Here is an 11113-nt window from a genome sequence, read left to right as displayed (position 1 = left end):
GACGGCTGGGTCATCCTCCTTCTTGCCCTTAAAATCGATGGCCCCATACTTTCACAATTTCTCTAGTGGGGACCTTTGTACAGGCTGTGGCTGTAGCTGTGGTATGGCTCCGGTAACCTGGCGGAGCATCTGAGTCATCTGCTCCAAGAATACCTGTTGTGCCCTTCCAACTACACCATGAGATGACTCCTCTCTCCTGTTTCGCCCCTAACTAGGAGTAGGTATATAACTATCAACCTCTTCCTCCTCAAGTCTGAAAGACCCTTACTCTGAAGGATCAAACTCCATCAATCCTATAAAACAGATAAGAGAACATATCTGCATTAGTGTCACCTCAACTCCTACATAAAGGCCCATGCATGTTATGCACACTATATCTTTCTATCTATCTAGGTCTAGGACCACCTAAACCTCTGCTCTGATACCACTAAATATAACACTCCTTATCCGGTTTATAGTGTAGCAGAGTAAGGGGTGCCACATTCAGTGCCAGAGCACCCTATCTTATCTTGTCATGTCTCTTATTAATTTAGATTCCATTTATTCATATTATCTCATGTGTAGAATTTTTTTTTTATCACATTTTATTTTTTTGTGGAGACCCGAACAGAGTCTTCTTTGTTTTATTAGCGTTTGGCGGGTTCCACTATTCACCTGTTAGAACAATTTCATATCGATCTCATTTTTTTCATGTATCATATCATATCATCATTGACTTATATAAATTTCTCATATTCATTACAAGTAAATACATTTCATTTCATTCATATAAAATCATGTACAATATTTACAAATTATTATACAAATCTCAAAATTTAATTACATCACTCCCTAATGTACAATGATCAAAATTACAAAAGCTAAATACACATGGGCCCTATCGAAAATAAACTGCTAAGGTGACTCCCACATTATCGCAGATCTGATAAAATCTCTATCTGGGTACCACTGCTGTTGGTCTCCAGTACCTACGCGATGGAAAAACCAACGCGCTAAGTGAATTGCTTAATAGCGAATTGCTTAAAGTAAAAATAACTAAATAATGAAAATAAATGTTTCATGAAAAATCTTCATAAAGAAATACAAATTTTATGAGTTTTGATTCATTTACAATTTTTTTTATTGAAATTTGGAAGCAATTAGATTTATCGGGTTCTTTTCTACTCATTTATTACATATTCAGTCTTACTGAATTCATATCAGTGCCCAAGTAACCTATGACAGACTATAAAGACTGGATACATGGGAGTATACTAGTTAGACATCCATATGTCTATCATGTATACATCATGTCATGTTAGGCACAATGCCAACGGGCAGGCATAAAGCCAAAAATCAAATTATGCACAATGGCCAACGGACAGGCATAAAGCCAGAGGAATAACTATATCAGGTAGATATTGTCTATCAATAATCATTCATATAAGTAGTTCTGCAATCTGTGGTCCCTGATTGATATACCAATTGATCCACGCTATATACATAAGTCTAGGTATACTATGGGCAATTAGTGTTATTAAGTACTTGTAGGCTTATTATTTCATGTTATTTACTATTAGTGCTTCATAGCAATTTCATGTTACTTGTAATGGGAAATAGATTCCAATCTCACTTTCATGTAATTTACGCATTTAACAAACCATTTAAGTAATTTATATATCATGTATCAATCAATTCTTTGAACCTTCCTTTAGGTACCAATTTTGGCCCTTAACATTTATCTAGCAAATTGGCCAAGATGTAAAAACTATTTGACCACACTTCTTTCATGGAAATTATTCCTCTATGTGTTATCTTTGTTTTTCTTTTTGAATTATGTCATTTGTAGCTTTAGAACTCAAGTTATGATCAGTTTTTCAAGACTTGTCCATTGACTCATTACTATTTCAAAACCAGGCAGATTTTAGAATTTCAATTTTGTCTAACCATTTGGACATGTTACAGTCATAATTAGGCCTAATGTCCTTCTTAGGAGTTGTTCCCCTGTTTCTTAGGGTCACACAGGTTCAAGAATCACTAATCTTCAGGTTATGTAGGATGAGTTATAGCCAATTAACTAACATGGACTTTTAAACCCTATGCCTTCAGGATTTCAGGTTCAGGTCAGTATCTTTTATTCCCATTTTAGGGTCCTTACACTCAAATTTTGAGGAAAGTTCCTAAATTAAAGTTGGAGTCCTATTTCTTAGGTTTCCAGAATAGTTTGGCTCATCCCAATTGGAGTTTCCTAGTGGGAGATATGATATAAATAGGGGTCAAATGGCTATTTAGTTCAATTTCAAGATTTGGACTATTGACTTGTCCTAGCAAATTGTCTAAGTTCTATTAGGTTCTAGATTTTGATCAAAACACTATAATTGTAGTTCTAGGTCTTATGGAGATTTTATCTTTAGATTCATTGTATTTACAATTTTTTAGGTTGAGTTATGGAATTTTTTCCATAACTGGTCGATTAGGTCAAAGTCCAGAAATTCTGGGCAGTTTTTGGTTCTAGTCAGAATTATTAACCTAAATTGGTTTAGCAAATTGGTTGAGTTAGAGTCAGAATTGGGTCTCTATTCCTCATGAAAAATGTGCTCCTATGTCTAACCTTTCCATTGGTTTAAAAATCAAGTTATTCTGACCTTCCTATAGTGAGTTATGGCCATTTGAACATTTACTGTTTATATGATCATTTTTCCAGATCCAGCATGTGGTTGCTCGGATTCAAGCCAATTGTAAGTCATGTTAGATTCAGTTTCTGGGCAGGATCTCTGCATTAAAAATATAGTTTTATGTCCTAAGTTTCATCTCCAATTAGCCTCACACCGATTAGAGCAATGTGGCTCTATTTATGGCCACATAACTACATTGGACTCAAGGTCCAGAATTCCCTGCACAAAAATTCAACACTTCTTTCCACCCAGCTACCAAACTTCAATTACATTCATTGCACTTCAAATAGTCAACAAATGGTCTCAACAAAGTCAATTAGACATCAATTCACAAAACCCTAAATTTTGGGTCAAAACCCTAACTTCAAAATCATAATCTCATACTACCTTATGCCAATCAATATATAACTCATGTATTTCATTTTGTCTAAGCTATAATTGATGTTCACATGCAATTAAACATATAAATCTCCTCTTCAACCATGGCTGGCCGAAAATTGGCCTCATCAATTTATGCTTTATTCCTTCATTTTTCTTGCAATTCTATTGTATTTTAACTTATTTTCAAGAATTAGAAGAGCAAGCAAATTGAGCACTAACCTCTTGTGACCAATCTTTGACTTGCTAAACTTTAAGTTTCCCTTTAATTCTTGGCTGCCTATGGCTTCCTCAAGGTGTAGGATCAATTTTTAGTGAAGGGACTTAGGAGTTTTGGGGTGGAACAACATGGAAAATCAAGCTTTGAAGCTTGAAAATGGTGAAGGCTCTTTATCTATGGTGGTTCGGCCAAAGGGGTCTTCAAGGAAGAAGATGAGCTTTTTAATTAATGTAATTTGTCTTATGCATTTATATTTATCCTAATGTAATTAAAGTAAATTTTAATGATGTCTTTTTGTCATCATGCTCAAATCATGCTTAGGTCATCATGAGGTAAGGCTTATGTCATAATTTAATTTCATTTTTCTTTTCTTTCTTTTCCCTTTTCCATTACACAAATTCATGATTTTAATTTATTTTAAATGTTTTGTTCTCACTCTTTTTTATTGACATTTACGTCAAGATTCAACATTGAGGGTGAAATGACTGAAATGTCCTCTATTGTATTCATCGCATCCTAATTGCTTTTACCGGTTAGCATAAATTTTCTTGCATTTTCTTAACATTTTTATTGTCATTAATCTTCATTAATCCTTCAATTAAATCCCAAATATTTATCTCACAGGGTTTTCCTATGAGTCTAGGGTCGGCAACTGTCTTCACAGTCGCTTCCCATTAGGGTTACCCATCGCTGGAATCTCGGCTCCTTTAACCTATTGTATTTCATTTCTTTTATTTTTTTTCTTAATTTTACTTGGTCTTTATTCGATCAATTTATGTCTCCTCACTCTAGTTTAAATGTAATTCTAGACATCCTGGCTATCCGAACAAACATTAGTCATCGAAACAGTAGAATATACGGACTACCTAAAGTGAGGGCATTACAATTAAACTTTCACAATCTATACTTTAATTCTACCTAGATCTAACAATAAGCAAGAACTTCAACATCATGTTTATTATCATAAATTTAATAGAGAAATTTAATTATTCAAAACCTAGAACTCTGATAGTATATGTAAAATAATTCTTAATAGACTATAATAATAATAAACATAATATGAATTATAAATATAAGATTCAATTATCACCCTAATAATGAATTTTGAACAAATAAATTCTCACAAATTTAGAAAGCATATTTGATGCGAAGTTTGCTTAAGCCACGTCAATAGTTAAGAGAGTCCCTTTGATTCAATAAACTGATTTCTCTCTTCTGAGTCTTCTTGATTCTCACACAAAACTTTAGTATTGAAAAACTTTCTTGACATGACTCTAATATCTCTAAATTTATAAAAAAATAATGTGTGACCATATGGGTAGAGAGAAGACCGGCTTATATATATATATATATATATATATATATAATGGGCCACATTAAAAGAATTGATTTTGGTCTATATGATAATATTAATTACCGGATAAAATCTTATACTTAGAACATGAAAGTTCTAACATTTGCAACAAATTTTGCTTTCAATGATTAATTTCTAACATGAAATTTCTTATAGGTCGCAAATTGGCTTAACGAGCTCTAGCCATTTAGAACAACCGAACCTTCTATACCATCTATGTACTTAGATAAATGGCTTGAAAATGACATAGATTATGGTTTTAGCCTTTCTAAGCCAATCAATGATGCTTGCATGAATTGGCTAAATGTTAGGATAAAAGGGTCAATTGTTTATGTGTCATTTTGGAGCCTGTAGATCTAAGCATAGAATAAATGAAGGAACTTGCTTGGAGATTGAAGGTGAGCAACAATTACTTTTTGTGGATAGTCAGGAAATAAGAAGAGGCTAAACTTCCCCAAAAAAATTCCTAGAGGAAACTTCTAACATGGTTTGATGGTGACTTGGTGTCCACAGTTAAAGGTTTTAGCACATGCCTTCTTAGACATTATGAGTAGAATTCTAGCTTGGAAGCTATGAGTTTGGGGGTGCCAATGGTGGCAGTGCCGGAAAAGGTACACCAAAGTACCAACGCCAATTTCATTATGGATGTGTGGAAAATAAGACAGAGAACTCTAGTAGATGAGAAGGGATTACTAGACGGAGAGCCATACTTGGTGAAATTACAATAAATTAAAAAATAATTAAGACATAATGAACAAATTAACTAGATTGATCTCGCTTTTTTAAGGAGATTCAAGTCCTTTATGATAGGTAATGCCCATAAATAGATGCAACAAAATTTCTCCGTTGACTTGTTCCTTCTGGATACAACAACTCGATAATTTCGTTGCGTAATTCAAATCAACTCTATACTAATGATTGAATTCAAAGCTCCACAAAGAAACACTTTTCTTTACCTTTAAAAACTCTCTCAAACACTTTTTATTTTGTTGCTTAGTGTTGTGGAAGAAAGATAGAAAGTTCACCTATTTATATTAAAAATTTTGGCACAAAACCTAAATTAAATTTAATGAAGTTAAGTTTCTTTAATAAATAAGTCAAAATAATTAACATAAATTAATACATAAATTAAAGTTACTCATTAATAAACTTAAGTTATTTTAATTAAATATTTAATTAATTATAATATTTAATATTAAAATTTAACAATTGCATAAAGGAAATGATGGAGGAGAGAAAGGGAAAGAGATCAAAAGAAATACCTACAAAAGGAAGGAATTGGCTAAGCATGCAGCGAAAGAAGTGGAAGTTCATTGTACTTCATAGAGGTAACATGGCTAAGTCATGCTTAAACTCAGGGGTGGAACTAGGTGATAGGTTGAAGAGGTTGTGGTTCTTCAAAATTTTTTAAAATTAAAATTTTATTATAAATTTAATAACTTTTTTTTTAATTAATGTTTGTTTCTCTAAAATTTTAAAATCATAAATTTACTTATAAATTTTAGTTTTTTTTTTAAATTATTGTTTATCCCTTTAATATGTGTCAATTTTATTTAGATTTTTATATTATTTAATTTTAATCCCTTAATATTTTATATATATTTTTATTAAAATTTTATTTAATTTCTTTTTAATACTTATTTTTAGTCCCTCAAAGTCGAGATTCTAATTCTACTTCTCCAATACTTCATTGTAAATTCTCTCTGTATTTTTTCTAATATTATTTTGCTATATATAATTTTTTTTACTATATATATTTTCATTTGTATCATTAATTCTACAAATTTTAAAATTTAATTGTGTATCATTAATTTAAAACTAGTATAATATTATTAAATAATTCTCTTTCACAATCCTTAATTTTTTTAATTAGTAACAATATAAACTTTAGAGTCAATGAGATCGGGTGAAAGAACAAAACCCATTCAACACTCTTATTAGGTTAAGAGTTTGAATCCTACCAACCGTTCATTTTAGTGGATAATTTTAAACTCTCTAACGAGGATAGTCTTTTGCTATAATCCTGGACTGACGAAGCCTTCTTTATCTAAACTTAGGTCCGTTCGGCAATACTAACTAATCTAGTACCTGCTATAATGGTTTAAAATATAAGTGTTCTATAAAAATAGCTGTTAGATTAGGTTTTAAATAAACATTAGTATAAATATTTATACTACCGAACAATATAAATAAAAAAGACAATATTTTGACCCTAGTTAAAACACTAAACACTTTCTTAAAGTTGTTGCCGAACAGCAACAAAAATTAGCTTATAAAAAAAAAGTAACAAAAAGTAGGGAAACCAGCTTATTAGCATGCGGAGATCAAACCAGTATCAGAATGATGCTAATTAATTAGTTCTGATGACAGTAAACAATTTAAATGGATTCTCATTCACATCCTTCACATGACTAACAAACATAGCTATCTCATGACCATAAGGAACTCTTATTATAATCTATAACTCATTCTGCACCTTGATTAATTTCTTGAAATTTTAATTCAAACAAGAAAGAAAATGGAGAGTGCACAAGAAGAGGAGATCGTAATCGTTGGAGGTGGAATCTGTGGGCTTGCCACCGCCCTGGCTTTTCACAGGTTCACTAATTAATTTTTTTTCTTAATTTTGGCATAATTAAGGACCTCATAATTAAATTATTAATGAAGTTAATGATGGATGTTATTAATTACTTTGCAGGAAAGGGATTAGAAGCATAGTACTTGAAAAGTCAGAAACATTGAGAACCACTGGAGTGGGAATCATAATACAGTCAAATGGGTGGCGAGCACTGGATCAACTTGGTGTTGCTTCAATGCTTAGGAACACTGCTATTCATATACAGTCGTGAGATTGCTTTTTTTTTTTTTTTCCATATGAATAGACTGCATATTTCACTTCTCTTTTTTATTTCTTCTTTGAAGTTAATAATTATCTTTAGATGATTAATTATGCATGCAGTGGGAATCATATATCAGTTGGTGACAACAAGCCAAAAGAATTGCCAAATGGGTATGAATTTTAATTAACCTATTATATGAATATAGGCCAAATTAAATCCTTCTAATTCAATTTAAAGACAATCTCTTCTCCAAACCTGAAATTTTACTGAATTCAAGTGAATTCTAATATAAATAGTTGTAAATTGAGGTATGGGATTCTGATAATAGCTGACGTTGTTAAAATATTGTGTAGTGGAGAATTACGATGCTTAAGACGAACTGATCTTGTTAAAGCACTAGCCAATGATTTGCCATGGGACACTATACAATTTGGTAAGCAGGTAATATCCATAGAAGAGGATCCAATAACCTCATATCCTATTCTTCATCTTCAAGATGGAAGTGTTGTCAAGGCCAAGATTGTGATTGGATGTGATGGTGTAAACTCTATCATCGCAACCATCCTGGGGCTAAATTCTACCAAGCTTTCTCCAACTTGTGTGGTAAGAGGCTTCTCATATTTCCAGAATGGTCATGATTATGGTAGCAAGTACCATCTATTGAGCAACGTCAACGACCGCGTTAAGCTTGGAATTGTCCCTGTTACTCACAAGTTAATCTACTGGTTTGTAACTCGAAAGTGGAATTCTCAAGGTAATTAAATTATTTAATGTCAGTATCCCTTTGATTTTTCCATTGAAAGATGTTCTTTTCTTTAGTTAATTTTCATAATCTTTTGGTGACAGATTTAAAGATTTCAAGAGATCGAATGCTTATTAAAGAATCAACTGTGGAATTACTCAAGAATTTCCCTCAGGAAACAGTAGAGCTGATAAGGAATAGCGACCTGGAATCGTTGCATCTCACAGATTTGAGATACCGATCACCATGGGATGTACTGAAGACAAACTTCAGAAAAGGGACAGTGACAGTGGCTGGAGATGCTATGCATGCAATGGGTCCATTCCTGGCACAAGCAGGCTCAGCCTCTCTAGAAGACGCAGTGGTGCTTGCTAGATGCTTGGGAGAAAAGATTCAGAATAAACCAATGAAGGGTACACGTGTGAAAGAAATGGTAGAGGAAGGGCTAGATCAGTACTTGAAAAAAAGGAAAATGAGAGTCTTCTGGTTGTGTCTGCAAACCTTCCTTACTGGTACAGTCATCCAGCCATCATCCTTGCCTATGAAATTCTTGAGTATTTTCTTGCTAATCATTCTGTTTAGAGATCCAAATCAGCATACCCGCTATGACTGTGGCAACTCCTAGAACAACACTCTTTATCTATAGAGAGTGAAATTGTTGGTCTTTGAGATTTTATCCAAAACTTCTTCACTCATCTCAAGCTATATTGACTTGATCATACTGAACCATCAAACTTATAGCTGGATTCAAAGGAGGATTATATTTCTAATTATCTCATAATCTTCTTTCAATCCTTTTGCAACCAGCTGGCTGGGCCTATAAATGGAAGGCTAGTTTTTATTCCACAATTTGCCACTTTCAAGCATGCATATGTATGCATGATTGTGTATATATACAATGGTTTTATTATAGCTATTGATTATAGTGGATTCCATCATAATTAACGGCTCAAATTTATGCATAACAATTTTTTTTTGTTTGATTGTATATACAATGATTGCATGGAATAATTTCTCCATCTAATTAAGTGATTGTAAAGCCTAACAATGAAGCCTAACAATAGGAAGATTCTTGCCTACACCTCATCTATCATGGATTTTAGATACAAACATGTGAGACTTATGTATATGATAAGTGAGTCCCATCATACATCTTGTATTTTAAGTTCATAATAAATCGGGTACAGGCACAAGAAATCTAAAAAAGAGATAAGGAAGAAAGCTAACGATTGAAAGATTTTAACTAAAGAAGCAATTAGGGAAGGTGGAAGTTCAGATAAAGACATTGATGAATTTGTGGCCCATCTGAGTACCTCCTCCAATTTTATGGTTTTCAATTTTTTTGAAAAATGCTGAGATAAAATTTACAAAATATTGTGTACCGTAAAAGCGTGTAAATTATAATGAAATAAAATAAACACACAAAAAATCAATACTTACATGATTTACTCTTTCAATATAGGGCTATATTCACGAGCATTTCATATTTCACTATTTTCAAATAAATTATATCAATTATAAGCTCAAAACTATCTACCCATTAATTCAATTACACCCAAGAGAACCCCTCTCTACATACATAGCTACTCATAGTAAATATATTAGTTAGTCTTCTCAGTCTTCTTTAGACATAACCCAATATATTTATTACTTTAATTATTATATTTCAAAAAGTATTTTCAATTATATGGGCAAGAACCCTCTAATCAATGGACAATAATTCATTCCTTTTGAACTCTATGCCATTCTTTCATCTTAAGCCAAAGCAAGTTTCCCTTCATAGGAATGCAATAGGTAAGAGCTCATCTCCAATGGGTAAAATCAAATTCTCAGCAATTAGCAATGTTATTCACTTCATAGGCTAAAAGCCACCATTTTCAATTGAAAAAACTACTCTCGCAAATTCAAATAACCTTTCTATAATACTCTTATTTATAGTGTTAATTCTCTCAATTTTTATTTAATTATGAGTCCTAATAAAATTAAGAATAACATTAAAATAGAAATTTTACTTTATCGAGGAAATAATCTTTCATTTTACTGAGAAATATTTCTCACACTCAAATTTTAGAAAAAAAAATTCTCTAAATTTTACTAAAATTTTGAATCACGAATCTAACGTAAAATAAAATTTAAACATTGACATCTATTTGTAGATGGTCCCATGCCATTAGATTAACACACCTGTACTTAATCTAAGAGATTTGAAAAGAAAGAATATACATATATAATTTGGCTCCAAAATTTGAACCCTAATTAATTAATAATGTGAAAAGAAAATCTACCTATGAACTAAGCTAATCCTTGGTTTTTTCATGTGCATATAAAATCAAAAAATCAATTTACTTGTGAATATAAATAGAATATGAGAATATTTTATATAGTGATGTGTTCGGATGGAAACAAGGCTTCTATATATATTCGAAGGCGGCACATACACTGGCTTGAGATGGCTCGAGGTAGGCATGGCTATGGTCCAAGCTAGGTTGGTTTCATTAAAATGAAGATCAGAATTAGTCAATGATTCTTGAGTCTAACCCAAATCGAAATTAACTAGCCAATTCGATTCCCGTCTCTCTCCATTTGAATTGGATCAATTAATCCATTTCCACAATTGAATCCGACAGTCTGATCTAATTCAATTAGCCAATTGATTTAGAAAATAGATGCTTCTTGTGGGCAATTTTATTAATTCTATTTTAATATTTGATAGATGAGTGTTGGCTATTTTTTTTTAATTTTTATCCTATTTAGTAATTTTATTAATTAATATTTGATACATGAGGAATTCCAACTTAAATCTCCATAATTTATAGAATGAAAAGACTAAAAAAAATAAATATGTTTACTATGATATTAGGAAAAATGAACTGATTTTTTAAAGAAAAAATTATATTTTTTATATTTCTTAAAAATGAACATTAA

At 31.8% G+C, this 11113-nt stretch overlaps 1 protein-coding gene across 1 annotated transcript; it reads left to right on the top strand.

Annotated features, from left to right (window-relative positions):
- The first annotated feature begins 7067 nt into the window (after positions 1–7067).
- LOC110633347 (monooxygenase 1-like) lies at positions 7068–9164 on the top strand. The gene is made up of 5 exons (XM_021781911.2): positions 7068–7204; positions 7305–7451; positions 7566–7616; positions 7800–8200; positions 8293–9164. Exons 1-5 carry the CDS (start codon positions 7125–7127, stop codon positions 8811–8813), a joined length of 1200 nt encoding a protein of 399 aa, XP_021637603.1. The 5' UTR covers positions 7068–7124; the 3' UTR covers positions 8814–9164.
- Positions 9165–11113: the final 1949 nt, after the last annotated feature.

This window comes from Hevea brasiliensis, chromosome 7, assembly GCF_030052815.1.
Source record: "Hevea brasiliensis isolate MT/VB/25A 57/8 chromosome 7, ASM3005281v1, whole genome shotgun sequence".
In the NCBI taxonomy this organism is placed as follows: domain Eukaryota; kingdom Viridiplantae; phylum Streptophyta; class Magnoliopsida; order Malpighiales; family Euphorbiaceae; genus Hevea; species Hevea brasiliensis.
This window is presented reverse-complemented; position numbering and strand designations above follow the sequence as displayed.